This window comes from Silurus meridionalis, chromosome 24 (genome assembly GCF_014805685.1).
Source record: "Silurus meridionalis isolate SWU-2019-XX chromosome 24, ASM1480568v1, whole genome shotgun sequence".
NCBI lineage: Eukaryota > Metazoa > Chordata > Actinopteri > Siluriformes > Siluridae > Silurus > Silurus meridionalis.
The window spans coordinates 3412697-3437891 of NC_060907.1; the positions used below are offsets into that span (position 1 = coordinate 3412697).

Here is a 25195-nt window from a genome sequence, read left to right on the forward strand (position 1 = left end):
CAAACGCTAACATTTGTGAGAAGAGTTTATTCATATTGTAAACAAAATAGCTGGGAAATCGACGTATGTACGAATGTAGCGCGACTATATTGGGTACCCAAACTAGCGCATGCAAACACCCGAAAAATACCAACTATCCAGAAGGTTTTTCTTTGTATACCCTCGAAAGAAAGTGCAGATTCAGATTTATCTATCACTGAGAACTAATTTTGGCATGTAAATTCTCATTCTATCTTGGTTCAAGTGCTCGGTTACAGAGATCATCACCGGTTGAATCAGTGCTGGCCGAGACTTGTTTATTTTAGCCACACCCACTTTGCCTGAGACTCCTCCTTCCTGTCTAAATTAACCCCACCCTATCGGGGTTGTGGACTCGTCACTGGCCAAGCCCACTTAAAAACGTCCCAAAGGACATCCGATTGGGTTCTGCCCCCAAAACGTTAGCAATGATTCATAAATGTAGCATGAATTTTGAAAAAGAAAAGAGGATCGCAGTCACAGAACAAATTTTAATCTCATGTTCAGCCAGGAAACAAGCTCCATCAAGTCATGTTCCTGAGAAAACATCTCACGAGAAAGCAGTGTGAAGCCAGCATGATATCGTCCTATCAGTCAGGTGTTAATCGGTCACCAGGTCAAAACCAGCCATTTTCCTAACCTTTCTCACACTCGCTCAACATCTGATCACTTTGATGAGCAGGTGTATTTTCTTGTATTTGTGGAAATTGAACAGTGCCACCTACAGGACAGCACAACAATGTCGTCTCCGCAGTATGTTAGACGCAATACCTTCCACACTCCCTCCTCTGTGATAATATAATAATGTGGGTCAAATGTATGTATTAATGTGTGTATGAGGAATTTTCGGGCAGTGATCCTTTAACACTGTGTGTAACACGAGGTGATGGCTTTGAATGTCATTTTGATTAATATGATGCTGATGTTGGGGCAAATATATTATTTTGATGGTTTATTAAAAGTATGAAATATGTCTGGGTGTGCAGTTTGTTTTTTTGGACATGGTTTGTGTGTGTTTTGCCTTTTAATGACGTCAGTGGCAGGTCCTCACAAAGAGAGCATAACCGGTGAGTTTATTTAACTAGAAATTATGTCAGTGGAAGGTCCTCACAATGCATAAAGATAACATTATAACTGTGAGAGTGTGTTGTCTAGTAAATCAGTGGGGGGTCCTCACAAAACAAAGATTGCACAACAAGTGTGTGTGTATTTTGCATATTTATGTCAGTGGAAGGTCCTCACAAAACAAAGATTGCACAACAAGTGTGTGTGTGTATTTTGCATATTTATAATGTCAGTGGAAGGTCCTCACAAAACAAAGATTGCACAAGTGTGTGTATTTTACATATTAATGATGTCAGTGGAAGGTCCTCACAAAACAAAGAATTCAGAGTGGGCGTGTGTATGTTGCCTATTAATGGTGTCAAGTGTGTGTGTTGTCTAGTAATATCAATAGAAGGCCTGGGCCTTACAAACATCTCACAAACAGAGAGAGACTGTGTGTGTCGTAGGTACAATCAAGTAGATTCATTCTATAATCGATCACTTTGATGAGCAGCTGTTTTCTATTGTGGAAGGTCCTCACAAATCACAAAGATAACATGACAAGTGTGTGTTTGTTTGTCTAATAATAATAATGTCAGTGAAAGGTCTTTACAAAGATCGAATGAGAAAAGTGTGTGTGTCCGTCCAAGGGTCAGCGTGTCGAGTCTACGAGGTGCGCGCGCCGGTTGGTCTGTGCCAAGGTGACACGAGCGCGCAATAGAACCGGGTAGGGGGGTTGTGGGCGTGGCCAAAAAAAGAGCCGTGCGTTTCCTGTCGGAATGAGCACGTGCTTCCGTGAGAGGTCCCTCCGTCAAGTCGCCGCCGCCGCCGCCGCGTGTGTGTCGTGTCGTGTCGTGTCCAGCCCCCTTTAAATCGCGCCCACGCCGTGAGGCTTTCCCCGGGGGGTTGCGTGTTTCTTTTCCGTCTCCTAAAGGAAACGTGCGCACGAGACGAGCAGGGGTCATGACGCTAGAGGCGATCCGGTACCGGGCCGGGTCTCTGCAGATCCTCAACCAGCTGCTGCTGCCGTGCGAGACGGTGTACGAGGAGATCCGCTCGGTGCAGGACGGATACGAGGCCATCAAGAGCATGAAGGTAAAGAAAACAGGAAGTCCTCGAGCTTCTCTCACGGCTTTCCGGTTTCTAACAAAACAATATTTCTCTCTCTACATCTTTTGATCGCTGGAGGATTTCTGGTTTTATTTAATATTTTTGTGATTATTTTGCACGTGAACGTCTCAGACGCTTCTTTGTGTGTCAACCGCTTTTGTTCGCCGGCGCGCGCACGCGTCCCTCCGTGCGCGTGCGTCAGCGTCTCCCGTATCCGTGTGCACGAAGACCAGAGCATCGCTCTCGCGCCGCCGTGAACTGTCCAAAACGACCGGATCCTGTGTGTGTTACCGGAATCCCAGGATCTTCGGATCTTCAGCTCAGGGATCTGGTTTGCTCGTCAGTGGGGTTTTTTTTTTTTTGGCAGAAGCTTCTCGTGCACACCGGTTTAATGCTCGTCACCGATTTAATGTTCGGTGCTCGCGCCATGCTGTTACATCCGACCTACAGTATCTGCAGCATGAATTATTTTCCTCTTCATAAAATGAATAAATCCCGATACAGTCTGAAGTGGCCCGGTGTTGATCCACACTGAGGTTCTCCTGTGAGAACTTGTTTTCCTCAAGTGTTCATTGTATCAGATTTTTTTGCAGAACTGATTTTGACATCTACAAAATATTTAAGGGATCGGTTTCATAATCGTCTCATAATGGGACCATTATGAGTGTGATGTCATAATGATACATTTCCCAGAGTATGATGTCATAATGTTGAAGTGTTGATGTCATAATGTTCAAGGCTTTCCCAGAGTATGATGTCATAATGTTGAAGGCTTTTCCAGAGTATGATGTCATAATGTTGAGGGCTTTCCCAGAGTGTTGATGTCATAATATTGAGGGCTTTCCCAGAGTGTGATGTCACAATGTTGAAGGCTTCCACAGAGTATGATGTCATAATGTTGAGGGCTTTCCCAGAGTGTTGATGTCATAATATTGAGGGCTTTCCCAGAGTATGATGTCATAATGTTGAGGGCTTTCCCAGAGTGTTGATGTCATAATGCTGATAGTTTTTCCCGAGTGTGTGGTAAATATTGTTACAGCTTTTAAAGTGGGCTGTCAAACAAATAGCGTGAGTCCCGTCGTCCCGCTTGTTGTAATGTTTTGTTTGAAAGTTGTTTAGAAGGTTTTTTTAAGGCTAATAAAATAATACAAATAATAATTTTAAATTGCTTTATTTTATTATCAGTATAATAGTTATAATAGTGTTGATGGCCTTTTCTTAGAATGTGGGTTCAACCTGTTAAGTATAATGTCACAACAGTTTCGACTTTCACTAGTGTGACCAAAACGATGTTATGTAACAGTTCATGTAACATTTTGGTTTTTATATATATATATATATATATAATTTCATCCCCCTTTCAAATGTACCGTATTAATTGCCCTAATGACCCTTCCATCTCTTTAACCCCTCAGGTGCGTGGTGCTCCTGCCATTGCCATTGTAGGCTGCCTGAGCATGGCAGTGGAGCTGAGGGCAGGTGCCGGGGGCGAAGACCCCGTGTCCTTTATCAGGGAGTCTCTGTGTCACCTGACCTCAGCACGACCCACCGCCGTCAACATGGGGCGAGCGGCGCGAGAGCTAATGGAGTTCACTGAGAACGAGAGCATGGAGAAAGGTGGAGAGCAACTCAGAGAAAGGTAACTGGGCATTGAATTAAAGTCCCCACAACATCACGACTCCTGGTAGGGATTTTACATGAAGAAAAATGACTGATGTTCTAAAATTCAGTGGAACAGCACATACCTGAAACATATAAAGAAGCCTACATCTTAGCTATAGCAATTATTTTCTGTGGTAGGTTTAAATATAACAACAATTTCCTGTAGTAGATTCAGATATAACAATAAATTTGTGTGGTAGATTTTGGTAGTAATAATAATTTCCTGTGGTAGATTTAGATATAACTTCCTATGGTAGATTTTGCAAGAACAATAACTTTTTTTAGAAATTTTAGCTATTAGAACATCTTCCTGTGGTAGATTTAGTGTATAACATTACTTTTTTGTGAAAAATTTAGCTAGAACAATAACTTTCTGTGGTAAATTTAGCTACATTGGTAGTGGCACTTTTTCCACATTTTATGTTACAGCTTTATTCCAAAATAAATTAAATTCATTATTTTCCTCAAAATTCTACAAATAAAACCCTATAATGACAACGTGAAATAAGTTTGTTTAAAATCTTTGCAAATGTATTATTAAAAAAAAAAAATCGCATGTACATAAGTATCACAGCCTTTGCCAATGACACTCAAAATTGAGCTCAGGTGCATCCTGTTTTCACTGATCCTCCTTGAGATGTTTCTACAACTTGATTGGAGTCCACTTGGGATAAATGATTAGACATGATGTGGAAAGGCACACAATTGTCTATAGAAGGTCCCACAGTTAACAGTTCATGTCAGAGCACAAACCAAACCATGAAGTCCAAGGAATTGTCTGTAGACCTCAGGAACAGGAATGTATCAAGGCACAATTTTTGCTGGTCCTAATAAGCACAGTGGCCTCCATCAGCCTTAAATGGAAGAAGTTTGGTACCACCAGGACTCTTCCTTGAGCGGAGTCGCCCAGCCAGAATGAGCGATCGGAGGAGAAGGGCCATAGTCAGGGAGGTGCACTTTGAAAGAGCTTCAGTGTTTCTCTGTGGAGAGAGGAGAACCACGGTCTTTATAGCACTCCTCCAATCAGGCGTGTATGGTCAATCGGCCAGACAGAAGCCACTCCTCAGTGAAATGAACATGACACCGACCTGGAGTTTGCCAAAAGGCACCTGAAGGACTCTCAGACCATGAGAAACAAAGATTAAACTTTTTGGTTTAATTGCTAAGCGTGATGTTGAGAGGAACCCAGGTACCGCTCATCACCTGGCCAATACCATCCCTAAAGTGAAGCATGCTGGTGGCAGCAGGAGGAACTGGAAGACAATGACGGTTCATCTTCCAACAGGACAAAGACCCTAAACACACAGCTTAGATAACAAACAAGTGGCTACGGGACGACTCTGTGAATGTTCTCGAGTGGCCCAGCCAGAGCCCAGACCTGTCTGAATTATTATTATTTTTTTTTATTTCCAAAGATTACAAAACATTTCTTTCATGTTGTCATTGTGGGGGGTTTGTTTGTAGAATTTTGAGGAAAATAATGAATTATTATGTAATAAAGCTGTAAAAAAACTAAATGTGGAACAAGTTAAGCGCTGTGAAAAGTTTCCTGAAGCACAGTATCTATAACAACCTCATGTGGTAAGTTTAGCTTTATAGATAACTTCTTATGAGAAATGTAGCTATAATCACACCTTCCTGAGGTAACGGCATCTATATTAATAACTTCCAGTGGAAAATCTAGTTACAAAAACAACTTCCTGAGGTAACTATATTGCTAACTTCCTGTCAAAAATGTAATAATAACGGTCCTCATTTCACGGCCCCGCCCCTCTGCAGCGTCATTGGTTGGATTGAGGAGATGCTGGAACGAGACGTGAACGATAACCGGAAGATTGGTAACTATGGCGCCCAGCACATCCTGTCCGGTGTTCCGAGAGACTCCGTCACCATCCTCACACATTGCAACACGGGCAGCCTGGCCACCGCTGGATATGGCACCGCTCTCGGTGTGTGTGTGTGTGTGTGTGTGTGTGTGTGTGTGTGTGTGTGTGTGTGTGTGTGTGTGTGTGTGTGTGTGTGTGTGTGTGTGTGTGTGTGTGTGTGTGTGTGTGTGTGAGTACGTAAGAACTGGGGATATAATCCAGGTTGTGACGTGTGTGTGTGTGTGTGAGAGTACGTAAGAACTGGGGATATAATCCAGGTTGTGACCTGTGTGTGTGTGTGTGTGTGTGTGTGTGTGTGTGAGAGAGAACTGGGGGATATAATCCAGGTTGTGACCTGTGTGTGTGTGTGTGTGTGTGTAGGAGTGGTGAGGTCACTGCATGCTCTGGGTCGTCTGAAGCGGATGTACTGTACGGAGACCAGGCCGTATAACCAGGGAGCGCGACTCACAGCGTACGAGGCCGTAGCCGAGGGTTTCCCGTCTACGCTCATCGCAGACAGCATGGCCGCTCTCGCCATGAGGGAGAAAGGCATCACAGGTGTGTGTGTTAGATTTAATCCTAAAACCTAATCATACGAAAAGTTTAATTTACTTTTCATCAGTGAAATTCCCGCCTCCTTCGCATTTTCATTGGTTATTTCAAGTGAATTTTATTGTGTGTGTGTGTGTGTGTGTGTGTGTGTGTAGCGGTCGTCGTCGGGGCAGATCGTGTTGTTGCTAATGGCGACACGGCTAACAAAGTGGGAACGTACCAGCTAGCCATTGCTGCAAAGCATCATGGGATACCATTCTACGTGGCGGCTCCCAGCACATCATGTGACCTGAGTCTGGAGAGTGGGAGAGACATAGTGATCGAGGAGAGACCACCGGAGGAGCTCACCAACATTAACGGTGTTCCTGTTGCTGCTCCAGGTGTGTGTGTGTGTGTGTGTGTGTGTGTGTGTGTGTGTGTGTGTGTGTGTGTGTGTGTGTGTGTGTGTGAGTGAGCTCTCCTTCAAAGCCTCGTCTCCCTCCCACACACACATTTTCAAAGTGTGAGTGTCTTTTAATTAAACATTTTGATGTGTGTGTGTGTGTGTGTGAGAGAGAGAGACGGCAAGTGTGCCAATGGTTTAATTAACATCAGGCTGTGTAATGAGTGTGTGTGTGTGTGTGTGTGCGCTGGGGAGAAGAGGTTGAAAGCAGACAGACACTAATCTGAGGTCAATCTCACAGTGTGACACACACAGACACTCTCACAGAGCTATTACACAGCCTGCCACACACACACACAGCGTCTAATCATGTGACTGTGTGAATAGATGAGTATATGATGATGAGGCCATGAGCTCAGAAACAGGGGTAGTGTGTGTGTGTGTGTGTGTGTGTGTGTGTGTCTTCAAACACATCCGTCCTCTGCTTTTCTTTTCATTCCCTCTGCTTCCTTCCATTTACTTTCCCAATTCACTTCATTACATGGGTTCTTTCTTTCTCTCACTCGCTCATGCTCCCTCTTTATTTATTTGTGTCTCATTGCTTCCACTTTCTTTGTGCCTTCAATTGTCTCTCTCACTCTCTCTCACATTTCTGTACACCCCCCACTCGTTTGCTCTCTAAAACGTCCCCTGGTTCTCTCTGCAGGTATCAGCGTGTGGAACCCGGCGTTTGACGTCACTCCCCATCAGCTGATAACAGGGGGGATCATCACGGAGCTCGGTGTCTTTCTGCCCTCTGAGCTGCAGGCTGCTCTCACCGGCCGTCTCACCGCCTTGTAGGCTCTACGCCGCCCCCACAGGGCACAGTGTGTTACTGCACCTTCATTACCACCTCACAGCTCATGCCCTCGTTCCCTTTCCTTCTCTCACACACACACACACACACACACACACACACACACACACACACACACACACACACACACATGCAGAGGGAAGTGTAAATTACACCACCATGCATTTTCACACTCTTACACCGACTGGAACACTTTTATATCACACACAAGGCTGTTTCAGTTTTCCACAACCAATCATTTTTATTCTTTTATCACTTCTCATGCCCTTCTCTTTCCCCTCTTTCTCGCTCGGCTCCAGTCCTCACCGAATGGTGGTGTGTGTGTGTGTGTGTGTGTGTGTGTGTGTGTGTGTGTGTGTTATGATTTCAGAGCGCAGCTCTCACCATGGTGTCTATAATGACCTCACTTCACATGTATCCACATCTTTCATTTTACAGAATTCGCTTCGAGTTTGGTTCTTATCTCCCAAAAAAAAAGGGCTATCCAATAGTGTACGTGTATAAAATCAGCCACACACACACACACACACACACACACACACAAGTATAAAATAGTATTTCTAACTTGGTTAAATCCACAAAGCCTGAAATCAGCCACTGAAATAATAATGATGGAAAAAGTCATGTGACTTTAGGATTTATTTAATTAAGATTCTCACATCAACACTTCGTCCGTCAGTCATTCTCTCCAAGTATTATAAAACAAAAAAATCTATATATTCATGCTAAAACAAAGCTGGAACTTGGCCACGACCAGTTCCCCAAAAGCTCCATGATCCACAGAGCTCTGTTTTTTTTTTAGTTAGGAAAATCTGGAATCTGTGTAGCCTCATTTTTGTTCTACACTCCTGAGCAAAAAAAATGGGCCACATTACTCAGAATCCTCTGTTCCTACTTCTTCTGTTTCATCCTCACCATGAACATCTTTCAATCCAGCCACAGGATTTAAATAAAGCTCATGTAGAGGGCATGTAGCCGTACTGAAGTGTAGACCTGGAGAACGGGGAGGAGCAGGGACTTGGTAAAGGTGGCAGGTCGGTCGGGAACAACGACATTTTCCTCAGATTTGTTGCTAAAACGTTAAAAAAGGCTTCTTAGAGATTATATTCGTCGACGTCTATCCAGGCGCATGTTTTTTTCCACCATATTGATTTACAGGAACTTTCAACTATATTGCATTGAATTTTCCATTTTCTTGGAAAGTTGTTCACCTCAGCAGAAGTAGACGAAAGAACAGTGGCTCAGAAGAGTTTTTGCTCAATTTCTGACCAATAATTCGGTGTTTATGTTCGTTAAATATTTAAATGTATTACTAAATACTAAAAGCCCTTTTTTTGGGGTCTGGCTCTTTTTTTTTTTTCCTCAGGAGTGTGTTACGGTCCATGTATGTTGCGTTCATTTGTTTAAAAATGATTAGAGAACCAAGTATTTCCTGCCTTGCACTGGAACCTTTGTTTGTTTTTCCCATAAAATGATTTTTTAAATAAAATAAATTTGATTTTGTTTTTATTTCTGCTTGTTTCACCAGATCATGCAGTTAGTTCCCCCGAGTTATGATAGATGTGCGTTACAATGACCCAGGAGTCCTAAAGAATGGTGATCAGTATGGGGTGGTAATATTAATAATGTAACACATTACAGCTCATAATGTAGCAAAACAGAGCAATTTACACTACTGTAACGTATAAACTTTAGAGTATATGTTTGATCTGTTTCAGGGCGCTAATAAAGAGAGAGGCGAGCTAAAATTAGGCTTTCAAACACCATTGGCAAGCGTAAGGCGTCTCACAATGCGGGAGACACGAACATCCTGTCTTAATGTAGCGTACAAACATTTTTATTGTAACAGTTGAACAATTTTTCCGTATAGCTATCGTCATCGTAAGAACAAAAAAACCTGAATTGAACCTTCGTAACTCAGGGGTGGCATGTATTCACAAACCCAAGAACTTGTCCGCTTTTCTACAGACGTCTCTCTAAAAAAAAAAAAAAAAAAAAACACAACCAAATCTGTGAAAGTGAATTTTGGATGTTTTTTTTCTTCACAAATGACAATGCGGATAATCCTGACGTGTTCAGACTTCTTTATCTTTATGATCTTTATCTTTATCATGTAGTGATGTGTATTGTGGGTTCCTCAGGAACTAAAGATGTCTGATCTGGTCAGTAATCAGCATTCGGGTCAGTCAGGATCGGTGATGAAGTTCAGACTGAAAGTGAATCCAAATGAGTGTAAAACAAGCAGAGGTGAAATATGACTTTCTATTAATGATGATAGTTTCAAAGGAGCAATCGGTCATTTCCGAATGAACACAACACACACACACACACACACACACACACACACGTGCAGAAAATGCCCAGCAAATATTCAACTTTATTAAAATAATTGACCACACGTCCATCTTGGAGCAGAAATTACCTAGAATTCCAAAGCGGTAATTCATTTACTAAATCAAATGTGTCGAACGTGCGTCATTAATTTTGTTCCCCTGATAAAAGTTTGATCATTCCAACCTCTTGCACTTTCCTAATGAGACTTCTTTTTTAAATTCTCACTGAATTTTGTTTTCACGGCGCGTAGCGAAGCTTTAGATTGTAAAATGGGGTAAAAACGCCACAGCGCTGCCACCAGGACAAACGTCTGAGCCGTCGTTCCCCGTGTTAATGTTATCACTCATCCGTTCGCACCGGCAGATCAGCGAGGAAACGACACGTAAAAAAAAATTGTTTTGGGCCACGAGGTGAACGTCTGCGGCTAAAGATTGTGATCTTTATTATCCACATTCACACGTTTTTTCTTTCGGGTATAAAGTCGATACATTTGGTTACATTTGGTTCGATACACACGTTTCTCATTTTCATTCTCTCTTTCTTTCTGCCTCGTTTTTTTCCTCTCTATCTCTCTCCCTTCTAATATCTATCTAACTATCTATCTATCTAACTATCTATCTATCTATCCCCTCTCTGTCTTCCTTTTTTATTGAACTCTTTTGTTATATTTCTCCTTCTTTCCATCTCTCTGTCTCTCTTTCCTTCTTTCTCTTTCTATCTCTCTCTTTTTATCTAACACTCTCTCGCACTCTTTCTATTTCTTTTTGTAAATGTGTCTCTCACTCATACCCGCTCTTTTTTTTTTTATTATAAATTATATATTTTTTTTTCTTTCTCTCTTGTTCTATCCCTCCCTCCCTCCCTCGGAGTCTACATTGTTGAGGTATTCACAAGGGTTTTAGCTTCAGGACTGTTTTCTAGCTATGAGTTCAAAGTTTATCTTTATGGATAATTATGTTAAAACTCTGTACATCGATTTTTATGGGCCGGAATGTTTTTTTTTTTCTTCCCTCTTTTTATTTTGTTCGAGGTTTTTATTTAGGGGTGGGGAACGCATGAACGGCCTGGAAAGGAAACGTAGCATGATGAAACACCATCCAGAGCATCTATGTGTGTAAACCAGTCGTATCACCAACACGTCTGGGTTGGGTTTCCTAGAATCCTTGAGCTGGTGTTTATACAATACTGTGTTTTAAAAAAGAAAAGTGTGTATTTTTTATTTTGTATAGAGGAACATACACAAAGCTGTAGTAGAACCGTCACTGTTCATGTGTTCAAGTAGATTTTATTCAGTTAAAAAGACAAGGTTTCAGGTTTGCTATGCTTTAGCTGGTTTTCATGTGTACGCACACACACACACACACACACACACACACACACACACACTAGGTTGCCAGAGTTATGGGAATTCCTCAACCTCGTAGCTTTGAGGAAAACCTTACAGGTCTGATAGTCTGTGTGTAACATGACTGACTGTACATCATGAGTAGACCTGGGATTTAAAAAACAAAGTGGCAATTCTGTGTGTATATGTATAAACATTTCATGTGTATTCTGTATATTTACAATTTGTGGTTGTTGGTAACGAAACCTGTTTGAACTCTGTAATGGGGAAGGCCTTCTTCACACACACTGCGTCTTCATACACCCAATAGCATGTCTCGAACACGTACACACACTTGAGCCATGTGCCAAACCTCAACTACTCAGTATTTTATAGTGCTCATCGTGTGCTCGAGTTTCCTGAGGTCATTATCGATTCGGTTTAAAGAATTGAATCCCATATCCGTCCTGTTTTCTTTTTGATAAAAAAAACACTTCCTGGTCTTGTGTTGAGGAAATTTGACCTTGAATTTTAAGCAAGGACACGAGGAGCTCCGAGTGTTTGGTGGACAAGCTGGTGCGAGTTTGAGAAGACCTTCTCCGTCCCGATATTTATTCTAATTTAATATAACCGATAATCCACTCTCCTGATTTTCTGTTTTGTATAACGTCTGGCAGAAAGACAGAGTGTGACGTAAACAAATAAATGCACACGTTACGATTTTTTTATACATATGTATATGAATATAATACTGTATACAGCTTACATATACTACAAAACCTTCTGTTTCACGTCGATACAATAAAAAGCAATGCATTTCTCGACTCATTTATTTGATGGTCTGTGGTTTTATTTTTGTTCATTTTTATTTACATTCTGCAATTTAAAGAGAATTCTACAATAGAAAAATTGAAATGAAAACGTATTAAAAAAACTAAACTTGTATAATTATATTAAAAAAAAAGAAGAAATTATTTATTTGCCTATCAGCACAGGGTCAGCTATGATACAGTGGCCCCTGATGCAGACAGGGTTGCGGGCCTTACTCAAGGGCCCAACAGTGCCAGTGCAGTGGTGCTGGGGCTCAAACTTCCAACCTGCATCTACAGTGCATCCAGAAAATATTTGCTTCACATTTCCCACATTTTATGTTACAGATTTATTCCAAAAATGGATTACATTCATTATTTTCCTCAAAGATTCTACCAACAAAACCCCATAATGACAACGTGAAAGAAATGTATTTAAAATCTTTACAAATTTATTAAAAATTAAAACTCATTAAATATTCAAAACTTTCGCTGAATACTTTGTTGAAGCTCCTTTGGCACCAATTACAGCCTTTTTGAGTTTGATGCTAAAAGCTTGATACCTATTTTTGGAGCAGTTTTCTCATTTCAACTTAGAAGAACCTCTTAAGCTCCATCAGGTTGGATGGAGAGTGTCAGTGCACAGAGATTTTTTTTAGATCTCTCCAGAGACGTCCAATCGGGTTCAAGTCTGTGCTGCATTCATCTTTCCCTCGATCCTGACTCATCTCCCAATTCCTGCCACTGAAAAACATCCCCACAGCATGATGCTGCCACCACCATGCTTCACTGTAGGGATGGTAATGGTCAAGTGATGAGCAGTGCCTGGTTTCCTCCAGTGTTTGGTGTTTGGCATTTAGGCCAAAAAGTTCAATTTCTCAGGGTCTCCCTGACTAAGATCCTTCTCCTCGATCGCTCGGTTTGGAAAAAAAAGTCCAATCTTTTTCCATTTACGGATGATGGAGGCCACTGTGCTCATTTGGATTTGGCAGAAGTTTTTCTGTCCCCTTCCCCACACCTGTGCCTCGATACAATCCAGTCTCTAAGGTCTACAGACAGTTTCTTAGACTTCATGGTTTGGTTTGTGGTCCGAGATGTAATGTAACTCTGGGACCTTTTACAGACAGGTGTGTGTCTTTCCACATTATGTCCAATCAACTATATGCACCACAGGTGGTCTCCAATCAAGTTGTAGAAACATCTCAAGGATGATCAGTGGAAACAGGAGGCACCTGAACTCCATTTCGAGTGTCCTGTCAAAGGCTGTAAAACTTATGTACATGATTTCTTTCATTTTTAATTTGTAATAAATTTGCAAAGATTTCAAACAAACTTCTTTCGCGTTGTCATTATGGGGTTTTGTTTGTAGAATTTTTGTAGGAAAAAAAAGACTGTAACATAAATTGTTTTTTGAATAGTGAAGCGCTGTGAATACTTTCAGGATGCACTGTATGGTACTTGAGCTTGAATTCTTGACCATCATCTGCAATGCTCGGGCTTGAGCTCCTCAACCTTCATCTATTATGCTGGGGCTTAAATCCCCAACTTCATCTGTTTTTCTTGAGTTCGAACCCTCATCCCAAAGTTGTTTAATAGGGTTATAGCAGGAGAAGGTGAAATTTCATGGTCCCACATACTTTAGTCCATATAGTGTATACAGTATCTCACAAAAGTAAGTGCACCCTTTACATTTTAGCAACCATTTAATTATTTTTTAAGGACCGACACTATAGAAATGAAACTAATTTTTTAGATTAGTCAATGTGCAGTTTGTATACAGTACAGATTTACTGTCCTCTGAAAATATCCCAACAGGACCTTCACCCACACGCTTCTGCTTTTTGAAGGATGAAACAGTAGGATTGAGAATCCAGTTGCAGAAGGAAGTGTTCAGGCCCAGTAGGCTCAGCTTTTTAATGATTGTGTTGAATGCTGAACTGAAGTCTACATCATTTGTACGTGTCCTTATTGTCCAGGTGGGTGAGGGCTATATGGAGGGTCGAGGAGATGGCATCATCCGTGAAACGGTTTGGACAATACGCAAACAGCATGGGGTCCAATGAGGGTGGATCTTGATATACTTGAATGAAGCACTTCATTACAATGGATGTGAGTGCGACAGGACAATAGTCATTGAGGCAGGAGACGGTAGACTTCTTTGGCCGTCTCTAGATTTTAGCAGGACACGCTCCTTGGAGATGATCACATCATCAGTGCTCTTGCTGATGTAGCTGGTCACTGATGATGTGAACCTCTAAGTTGATGGAACCGCCAATGGTTGCCGCCTCACTAAACATGTCCCAGTCAGTGCGCTAAAAAACAGTCCTGAAGAGCAGAAGCGGCTCCTGCTGGCCAGGTTTTCACCTGTTACCCAACCGGTTTAGAGCGTCTGACGAGCGGCCTGTATGCTGGAATCAGCACAATAGAGATGTGGTCTGACTAGCAGGGGTAGGGGCAGGGCTTTGTACGGTACACACCGGGGATGTTTGAAGCAGTGGTGAATTCCCGTGGTTAATAAAATGGCCTGCATCTTACAGTCACGAACTGCACTAGCGATGAGCAATAGCGTGAGACAAACACAGAGTTCTTGCACCATTCTGTGTTGATATAAACACATATTTTCATTATTGGAACTGTAGTCAAAGTTGGTGTATGTATATGTGTTGAGGATCTGCATATTGAAAATGTAACATTTTATTATATTTCTGAAATAAATCAAATGAACTGAATGTTAAAAAAAAAAAAGATCCGGTTATTTTGAAGAATTCGATTCAAAGAATCGAGTCACTAAAATGATCCGGACTTTTCCTCACTAGCACAGGTCGAAGAGGGGACCGGGGAGGGGGTGGGCATAGGAAGGCTGGTCGGTGACGTCACTCGGGCTCTCCAGCCAATCAGATGCTGTGTGTGAAGACACCGCGCTTCCGGGTCAGGCGCGAGCGCGAGGTTCGGCGGGAGAGCCGGAAGTTTCGCAAAGCTACGAAACAAACGAGCAATAAATACATTAATTAATTTAAATATATAAAATATACATATCACAAAAACAGGAATATGGCTAAATCTAGAGTTAAATAGGATTGAAGGTCGCTTTCAAAGCGTTTTGGAGGAAAGGAGAAAAAACCGGAAGTTCCTCACAGTCTCGCCGATTAGCTTAGCTTAGCTTAAGAGGGGAAGGAGAGGGGGGTGAAAAAAGGACGGAACCAGTCACAGACTTTAAAATAAATTAAACATATAGAAAGATTTCATTTGATTTAGCCGAATACGGATTTTGTTCTTTTTTCTACATCCGGGTTTTTTTCCCCCTAGTCAGAAAAGTTACATATTCACATAGACGCGAACGCGCACGCACGGACGCGGGCGCGCGCTTTGGCACGCACCGACCTGCAGGCCTGCATGAGGAAAGAAACGGAACCATAGTGTTATTATTTTTATTTTTATAGTAATTTATAACTGGGGAAAATGTCGGCTCAGGCGCAGATGCGGGCCATGCTGGACCAGCTGATGGGGACAAGCCGAGACGGTGAGTGGAAACGCGTGTGTGTTTCCTGATCATCCATGTTTTAGCTTTTAGCATTAGCTCCTGCACTGAGCGCTGTGTAGCTCCATCTGCTTCATCAGATGTTTCAGAAAGCCTCCTCAGGCTGATCCACAAGTTGTGTGAGTGTCAGGGAGGAACAAGGACGCGTTCACACACGTGTTTATATATATATATATATATATATATATATATATATATATATATATATATATATATAATTATGTCCATGTGTGTGTGTGTATGTGTGTGTGTGTGTATATTTATATATAATGTGTGTATGTGTGTTGAATCAGATCTCCGAGAAGATTCCTGAAAAAAACCTCAACCCTCAGTGTTTGGGGGAACAGAGCGAACCCCAACCCTCCTTTTTATTCCCAGACTGAAGATAACTCCATGACATGAGTGTCATGATGGGGGGGTGCACATACTTTTGCCTGCTTAGCATGTTTGAAAGTTGCTGAAGATTTTAGTTCCTATATATTCCAGAGCGTCCCGTAGCTGATGATCCACCACAGTGATCTATATCGTGGGGGATTGTTTTGTGCACCTGAGCTTCACCACTTCTCCACACCGTGATGTGATGAGATGTTTTTCTATCGAGATGTATTTGTTTGATTAGAGGAGAAGGTCTGATGGTATAAAGGATGAGCTGAAATTTATTGGAGGAAGTTCCAGATGGGGTTCAGAGGCCGACTCTTATTTCTTTATTGTTTTAACGTTTTCCAGGAGACTCGATGCGACAGAGGATCAAGTTCACGGATGAAAGAGTGTGTAAAAGCCATCTGCTGGAATCCTGCCCTCACGACATCTTATCCGGGACGGTGAGTACCTCCGAGATGTTTTCTACTTTAATCCATGTCCTCTTATGACTGAAGTCCCCATCCACTGTGTCTGACCTCATATATGTATTAAAAGACCCCTGTCCTAAACATGTCTCTGCTCGGGCCCCTCTCCGTCTCTGCTGTGTGTTTCTGAGACAAATGAATAGTATCAGTGCAGACTTTATTTCCTGATTATTCCTGTTCTCTCTCCTGTGTCCCCTCATTTTCCTGCTCTGTGTGTGTATCTCATGTCTTTTTGGTCCACTCTTTTTTTCCTCCGTGTCTCCTGTGTGTCCCCTGGTATGTGTATATCTTGTGTGTATCCTCCGTGTCCCCTCGTGTGTGTGTGTGTGTGTGTGTGTGTGTGTGTGTGTGTGTATCCTCCGTGTCCCCTCGTGTGTGTGTGTGTGTGTGTGTATCCTCCGTGTCCCCGTGTGTGTGTGTATCCTCCGTGTCCCTCGTGTGTGTGTGTGTGTATCCTCCGTGTCCCCTGTGTGTGTGTGTGTGTGTGTGTGTGTGTGTATCCTCCGTGTCCCTCGTGTGTGTGTGTATCCTCCGTGTCCCTCGTGTGTGTGTGTGTGTGTGTGTGTGTGTGTGTGTATCCTCCGTGTCCCTCGTGTGTGTGTCCTCCGTGTCCCTCGTGTGTGTGTGTCCTCCGTGTCCCTCGTGTGTGTGTCCTCCGTGTCCCTCGTGTGTGTGTGTCCTCCGTGTCCCTCGTGTGTGTGTCCTCCGTGTCCCTCGTGTGTGTGTGTCCTCCGTGTCCTCGTGTGTGTGTCCTCCGTGTCCCTCGTGTGTGTGTCCTCCGTGTATCCTCCGTGTCCCTCGTGTGTGTGTATCCTCCGTGTCCCTCGTGTGTGTGTGTGTGTGTGTGTGTGTGTGTGTGTGTGTGTGTGTATCCTCCGTGTCCCTCGTGTGTGTGTGTATCCTCCGTGTCCCTCGCGTGTGTGTGTGTGTGTGTGTGTGTGTGTGTGTGTGTGTGTGTGTGTGTGTGTGTGTGTGTGTGTATCCTCCGTGTCCCCTCGCGGGCGTGTGTATCATCCATGTCCCCTCGTGTGTGTGTGTGTGTGTGTGTGTGTGTGTGTGTGTGTGTATCCTCCGTCTCCCCTTGTGTGTGTGTGTCCTCCGTGTCCCTCGTGTGTGTCCTGTCCCCCTCCTGTGTGTCCTGTGTGTGTGTCCCCTCGTGTGTGTCCTCCGTGTCCCTTTGTGTGTGTGTGTGTGTGTGTGTGTGTGTGTGTGTGTGTGTGTGTATCCTCCGTGTCCTCGCTGGCGTGTGTATCCTCCGTGTCCTCGCTGGCGTGTGTATCCTCCGTCTCCCCTTGTGTGTGTGTGTGTGTGTGTGTGTGTGTCCCTCGCGTGTGTCCCTCGCGTGTGTCCCCTCGTGTGTGTCCTCCGTGTCCTCGTGTGTGTGTGTGTATCCTGTGTGTCCCCGTGTGTATCCTGTGTGTCCCCGTGTGTGTATCCTGTGTGTCCCCCCCCCGTGTGTGTATCCTGTGTATCCTGTGTGTGTGTCCCCCGTGTGTATCCTGTGTCCTCTCGTGTATGTGCGTAAATCCTGTGTCCCCCCCCTCTGTGTTTTCTAAGTGTGTATCCTGTATGTCCCCTCGTGTGTCCCCACATGTCTCAGTGTGTCTCCTGTGTCCTCTCATTTGTCCTTTAGTCTATATCCTGTGTCTCCTTGTGTGTGTATTCTGTGCATATTCTGTGTTTTATGATCGTGTCCCCCTCATGTGTGTCTTATCTCTCCTGTGTTTCTCCTGTGTGTGTCCTGAGCAGCGTATGGACCTGGGCGAGTGTTTAAAAGTGCATGACCTGGCCCTGAGGGCAGACTACGAGATCGCCTCCAAACACCAGGAGTACTTCTTCGAGCTGGACGTGAGTGTGGACAATAAATGGAAATGTATTAGTTTGAGAAGAATCATGATCATGTTGATCAGACTTGACCAGAAGGTCATGAGTTCAAATCCCAGCACCACTAAGCTGCCCCTAAACAATTGTGTGTGTGTGTGTGTGGTGTGTGTGTGGTGTGTGTGTGGTGTGTGTGTGTGGTGTGTGTGTGGGTGGGTGTGGGTGTGTGTGGTGTGTCCAGGCCGCCGAACACTTGCAGTCGTTTATCGCCGACTGTGACCGGAGAACAGAACTCGCCAAGAAGCGCCTGGCCGAGACTCAGGAAGAGATCAGCGCCGAGGTCGCCGCCAAGGTAACAACCGGCTTTGGCTCGTTATCGTCTCGTTAACGTCTCGGTTTATTACACACTTGTACCAAAAATCATTCAGAAACAAAGGGGAGATAAAAAAATGTCAGGGTTTTCACTTTGACCACATTTTCCTTGTAGTGCATGACTGATTTCTTTAACTGCTCGCTCTCTCTCTCTCTCTCTCTCTCTCTCTCTCTCTCTCTCTCTCTCTCTCTCTCGGTGGGTGGGTCTCGGTTGTGTGAGAGAGAGAGATAGAGAGAGAAAATTCCCCAGTGTTTGATCTGAAACTGTGTTTTTGTGTATAAAGGATGTCAGTTAGGGAGAGGAGTTGGTTGTACACCTGGTTTATACATCTGACAGGAAGTTTACAATATTTACATTTTGTTTATTGGTGTTTGGAGACATTTACAATCACGCTACTAGTTTTTATTAAATCCCTGCTAACGGTCATAAATAAATAATAATAAAACAAGCCCCGCCCCTTCAATATGAAGGACCATGTGGTCTGTCCCAGCTGTGAATCCAGACATAAATATCGACCAGGAGTTGCCCATCATTATAATCCCCCGTTACAGCTCTTCTTTCTCTTTTATCTCTTCCTTTACTCCAACTTCTATTTTTGTTTCTCCATTCCCGTTTGTTTCGTTCTCTCCCCTTTTTCTTTCTCCTTCTTCTTCTTCTCATCTTCCCTTCTCTCCTCCTTCTCTTCTTTTCATCCTCTTCTTCCCTTCTCTCTTCCTTCTCTTCTTCTTCTCATCCTCTTCTTTCCTTCTCTCCTCCTTCTCTTCTTCTCATCCTCGTCTTCCCTTCTCTCTTCCTTCTCTTCTTCTCATCCTTTTCTTTCCTTCTCTCTTCCTTCTCTTCTTCTCATCCTCTTCTTTCCTTCTCTCTTCCTTCTCTTCTTCTTCTCATCCTCTTCTTTCCTTCTCTCCTCCTTCTCTTCTTTTCATCCTCTTCTTCCCTTCTCTCTTCCTTCTCTTCTTCTCATCCTCTTCTTCCTTCTCTCTTCCTTCTCTTCTTCTTCTCATCCTCTTCTTCCCTTCTCTCTTCCTTCTCTTCTTCTTCTCATCCTCTTCTTTCCTTCTCTCCTCCTTCTCTTCTTCTCATCCTCGTCTTCCCTTCTCTCTTCCTTCTCTTCTTCTTCTCATCCTCTTCTTCCCTTCTCTCTTCCTTCTCTTCTTCTTCTCATCCTCTTCTTTCCCTTCTCTCTTCCTTCTCTTCTTCTTCTCATCCTCTTCTTTCCCTTCTTTCCTCCTTCTCTTCTATATTATAATATACTGTTTACATGCTTTTCTGCGCCTCTTGACTGCTGTTTCTGCACAACATTGTGTTTGTTTACAAATACACTCTTGTATACAGTTCTGTCTTTTTCACATTGTGTACTGTATAACATTATACACCAGGTTTACTGCTCGCCGCTATCTGTTGCGTGATGAAGCTCTATGTAGTATGATGTAGCTCTGTTGCGTGATGAAGCTCTATGTAGTATGATGTAGCTTTGTGTTGCGTGATGAAGCTCTATGTAGTATGATGTAGCTCTATGTTGCGTGATGAAGCTCTATGTAGTATGATGTAGCTTTGTGTTGCGTGATGAAGCTCTATGTAGTATGATGTAGCTCTGTGTTGCGTGATGAAGCTCTGTGTTGCGTGATGAAGCTCTATGTAGCATGATGAAGCTCTGTGTTGCGTGATGAAGCTCTGTGTTGCGTGATGAAGCTCTATGTAGCATGATGTAGCTCTGTGTTGCGTGATGAAGCTCTATGTAGTATGACGTAGCTCTGTGTTGCGTGATGAAGCTCTATGTAGTATGATGTAGCTCTGTGTTGCGTGATGAAGCTCTATGTAGTATGATGTAGCTCTATGTTGTTGTATGTAGCACCAGGGTTCTGGAAGAACTTTCTCATTTCACTGTGTACTGTGTCAGATATATATGGTCGAAGCTTTTTTTTTGTGTGTGTGTTTCAGGCAGAGCGTGTGCATGAACTCAATGAGGAAATTGGGAAGTTGTTGGCGCGAGCGGAGCAGTTGGGTGGAGAGGGGAACGTGGAGGAGGCTCAGCAGGTCCTGGAGAAGGTGGAGAAAACACGTGCTATGAAACGAGAGGCAGAGGTCAGTGTACTGTTCGGAGCAATCATACACACTTCGTAACGTAACACTTTATCACATCGACGTGTGTGTGTGTGTGTGTGTGTGTGTGTGTGTGTAGGACATATACCGAAACTCCATGCCAGCCTCCAGTTTCCAGCAGCAGAAGCTGAGGGTGTGTGAGGTTTGCTCCGCCTACCTTGGCCTCCATGACAACGACCGTCGCCTCGCCGACCACTTTGGCGGGAAGCTGCACCTGGGCTTTATCGAGATCCGGGAGAAGTTGGAGAAACTCAGAGTGAGGAGGACAGGAGCACACACAGCTTTCACCACCATGTGACTTTTAGATCTGATATCAACACGATGTGAAAAACATTTTCAGCTTGCAGTCTAATGTGTCTCTGTCCGTCTGTCTCTCTCTGTCTGTCTGTCTCTCACTATCTGTCTGTCTCTGTCCGTCTGTCTCTCTCTGTCTGTCTGTCTCTCACTATCTGTCTGTCTCTGTCCGTCTGTCTCTCACCGTCTGTGTGTCTGTCTGTCTCTCTCTGTCTGTCTGTCTCTCTATCTCGCTCACACTCTCTCTCCCTGTCCCTTTGTCCACCTGTTTCTCTCTGTTCGTCTGTCTCTCTCAGTATTTGTATGTCTATCTATCTCTCTCTCTCTCTCTCTCTCTCTCTCTCTCTCTCTCTCTCTGTTTTTGATCATCTCTATCTTCTTTGCCTGTCTGTCTCTGTTTGTTTGTCTCTTGCTGCTTGTCTCTGTTTGTTTGTTATTTTGTCTTAAGCCCTATTCGGACGGGACTAGTTTTACAGGGGGTCGTTAGAGAAATTTCTGTTTTACAGAGGTACTTTGTGATTTTAATCCCATCCGAATCTGCCATGTCTGTCTTTTTCTGTAAAAATTCCAGAGCAAATTACCTACTGTTTTTCAGCAAACTCGGCGCTCCTCTGAGAAATCTAATCCCGTCCGAATGCGAATGTCTGTGATTGGCGAAAATGTTTTTTTTCCAAAACGCGTTTACTTGTGTGTTTTGGTCAACGTGAACTACCGTACTAACCCTAGCGTGCCGGTATTCAAATTAATGATGTCTGCGCACCAATAATGGATGTAGAAGTCTTGTGCAACGCCCACATGTAAAACACAGACACTCCTACCTCCGCAATAAACACGGCTGAAAAAAATTATAACTCAAACGTCGTTTGGAAAACTAGTCCCGTCCGAATAGGGCTTTTGTTTGTTGATTTCTGTCTCTGTTTGTCGGTGTGTCAGAAAGCAGTGGTGGAGAAGCAGGAGCGGATGCGCATGAAACGGCGGGAGGAGAGAGAGCGAGAGGAGGAGAGACAGAAGGAGTGGGAGCTGGAGAGAGAGAGGGAGCGTGAACGTGAGCGAGAAAGAGAGCGGGAGAAGGAACGTGAGAGAGAGAGAGAGCGGGAGAGAGAGCGCAGGAGGTGAGTTACTCTCATAGGATTCTAATAGAAATTATTCTTTTACATTTTTATAAACACTTTTACATAATGTTTTAACGCTCGCTCTCTCTCTCTCTCTCAGATCCAGATCCCGCAGTGGGGAAAGATACAGGTGAATATGACTAGTGTGTGTGTGTGTGTGTGTGTGTGTGTGTGTGAGAGAAACACCACAACCACATTGTTACACACTGCATATGGAGGTTCTCTCTGGAGTTCAGATGTTCACGTTACTTTATGCTTTAGTTCAGGAAGTATGAAATTCCATTTGTGACAAAAAATTAACCAGCATTATGAATTCACAAGTCAATCAGTTAAGCACAGTAAATACACCTCCGTGACTGGATAGTGTCTGATAACAAGAGTGTATGCCCTCCCACCCTGAGCACAGCTAGTATTGGACTTCAAATAATGTTTACCTGTGTGTGTGTGTGTGTGTGTGTGTGTGTGTGTGTGTGTGTGTGTGTGTGTGTGTGTGTGTGTGTGTGTGAACGTGAAAGGGACGGTGGAAGCTCGTCCTCCCATCGCTCACGGCGACATCGCTCCTCACACTCTAGAGATCGAGAGCGGGAAAGAAAGCACAGACATAAAGAGCGCCATCGCTCTCGCTCCCACTCTCACCGGAGGAAAAAGAAGAGGTGTGTCTCATCATCATACACTGTCAAAACTCATAATAACACACCTGGAGTGTCGACCTTTATAGAGATGAGTACAGTATAATTAAAGGGATAGTGTAGGATGATTAATGGAATAGTGTTGGATAATTAAAGGGACGGTGTTGGATAATTAAAGGAATAGTGCAGGATGAATAAATGAATAGTGTAGGATGTTCAAAGGACTAGTGCAGGATGATTAAAGGGATGTTACAGGGTAATTAAAGGGATGTTACAGGGTAATTAAAGGGAGTGTGTAGGTTAATTAAAGGGATGTTACAGGGTAATTAAAGGGATAGTGTAGGCTAATTAAAGGGATAGTGCAGGATGATTAAAGGGATAGTGCAGTATAATTAAAGGGATGTTAAAGGGTAATTAAAGGGAGTGTGTAGGATAATTAAAGGGATGTTACAGGGTAATTAAAGGGATAGTGCAGTATAAATAAAGGGATGTTACAGGGTAATTAAAGGGATAGTGCAGTATAAATAAAGGGATGTTACAGGGTAATTAAAGGGATAGTGCAGGTTGATTAAAGGGATGTTACAGGGTAATTAAAGGGAGGTTGTAGGATAATTAAAGAGAATAGTGCAGGATGATTAAAGGGATATTATTATCTGTGTATATAAATTAGAATAGTATATTTGTCGTCTGTGATGAATAGTTCTGATTTCCTGGTTTTTATTTCTCCAGGTCGTCATACACGAGAGAGAGAGAGCGCGAGCGCTCGGGGTCGCAGGAGAGATTGAGGGAGTGCGGAGCGGAGGACAGGTGGAGGGACGACAGCCGGAGGGATTTGGAGCGAGAGCCTGGAGAGAGGGAGCGATCACCGTCGTCCCCGGAGTTGGGCAGACTGAGGGGGAGAGAGAGATCCGTATCGGTGGAGAGAGAGAACCGCTCCAGCTCAGAGGAGAGAGAGTCGGGAGAGATATAAACGCACAAGGAGAAAGAGAGAGAGAGAGAGAGAGAGAGATAGATAGATGATGGTTGCTTTCACATGACTTGTCTGTGTTTTCTTAATTTCTGTGTGTTCGCTGATCTCTAGGTGACTGGATGGGTTTGGCAGAGACACACCACCATTTATCATTCAACATCCCCCCCACACATACATACACACACACACACACACACACACACACACACACACACACACACACACCTGTGCTATCTGGATTATTAGTTCAGCTTTGAGTTGCCGTCCCCCTATTTTTTATTAAATGAAATAAATGTAAACACAATCGGATCAGATATTTTCTGCACGCTTCCTTTTCCACGTTTTTTCACGGTCCAATTCGGTCATTTTTTCCTCCGCATGCGAGTCCTGGTCATAACTGCAGCATGAAGCCCCAGAATTATTTTTACATGATTTATTTTTGCTAAAAAAGGAGAAAAAGAAAAACGCCACATAACTTTCTTCGTCTAATCGTCTTTAACCTCCTCCATCTTACAGGATTTCACTTGTGTAAATGGATCCATGACCTTTAACACAAGATCGAAGATCCCGGGTTAGATTTAAAAAAAAAAAAGACCAGGTCCAGCATGAAGGTTCTTCACAGTCTTCAGAGCTGCAGGTAGATGTTCTCGATCAGACCGTGGAGTTTTACCAAAACAAAGTGCCGAGTTACAAAATCAGCAGCAGATCCAAGCGGGAAAAAAACCCAACTTGTTTTCGCTTTTGAGATCCAGGAAATAAAATAAAAAATGGCGGCTGATCGTAACAAAGTCCACCATGATCATCGTCTCCAGACGATTCCTCGTACCGGTTTCACCCAGATTTATGATTTAGTGCAGAAATGGAGCGACGTACAGGACCAGAGATCGTTCACTCGTGTTCTCCATTCAGATGTCTGAGAAAAAGCGAACTGCAATCTGCCAACCAACCAAAGCAGGGGGGGGGTGTTCAGGGGAGAAGAACTTCATTCATGTTACATCAAGTTCAGTGTGAGGAATAAAAACCTCGAGATGTTCACCTTCCACGAGGGATGTGTATTTTCATTCAGATAAAAAAGTCCTTTGTTTTGTTTGTCATTACTATTATTATTATTATTATTATTAAACAAAATAACTGAAGCTTTTACAGCAAATACGAAGCTCGAGTTCGTCGTTTGTTACCGAGCTGCTTTACGTCGGACGCCGTTTTTCCCCACGGACATCCTACAGGAAAATTCCAGGGAATTCTAAACGTCTGTAGCGTACGTACGATGATTTCAGTTTGGTGTGTTTCCTTTACAGGCAACAAAATCGAAGGTCATCAAGGGCCAGATTTTGCCTTCATGAGCGTCATAATGAATTATTTCAATCTAAAACGTAGAAACGTGTCAAAAAGGAAAACGTTTGGTCCCGATGCAGCAGATTTGATTCACATATAATTAAACGAGTACATTTTCCATTCTTTTTTCTTTTTATAACATTTAAAAAGTCTTTAACTACCCGCCCAAATTTAGTTTTCTAAAAATAGATATAATAAAAAGTGTGAATTTTTCGTTCA

At 43.2% G+C, this 25195-nt stretch overlaps 3 protein-coding genes across 4 annotated transcripts in view; all 3 read left to right on the plus strand.

Annotated features, from left to right (window-relative positions):
• The window catches only part of cc2d1a (coiled-coil and C2 domain containing 1A), a 20115-nt gene extending 19124 nt beyond the window's left edge, over positions 1-991 (plus strand). For both annotated transcript variants that reach the window (XM_046837948.1, XM_046837949.1), the window contains exon 29: positions 1-991. This exon is cut by the window's left edge and continues 2054 nt beyond it. The gene's annotated coding sequence lies outside the window, so the exon portion shown is untranslated.
• Positions 992-1261: 270 nt separating this feature from the next.
• On the plus strand, positions 1262-8998 carry mri1 (methylthioribose-1-phosphate isomerase 1). The gene is made up of 6 exons (XM_046838092.1): positions 1262-2157; positions 3588-3811; positions 5614-5783; positions 6081-6257; positions 6407-6631; positions 7340-8998. Exons 1-6 carry the CDS (start codon positions 2026-2028, stop codon positions 7471-7473), a joined length of 1062 nt encoding a protein of 353 aa, XP_046694048.1. The 5' UTR covers positions 1262-2025; the 3' UTR covers positions 7474-8998.
• A 5866-nt stretch (positions 8999-14864) lies between these two features.
• Positions 14865-23950, plus strand: zgc:158803 (LUC7 domain-containing protein). Its single transcript, XM_046838049.1, has 10 exons — positions 14865-15476; positions 16221-16315; positions 18089-18187; positions 18402-18512; positions 20475-20618; positions 20716-20892; positions 21864-22042; positions 22143-22172; positions 22558-22695; positions 23401-23950. Exons 1-10 carry the CDS (start codon positions 15416-15418, stop codon positions 23639-23641), a joined length of 1275 nt encoding a protein of 424 aa, XP_046694005.1. The 5' UTR covers positions 14865-15415; the 3' UTR covers positions 23642-23950.
• Positions 23951-25195: the final 1245 nt, after the last annotated feature.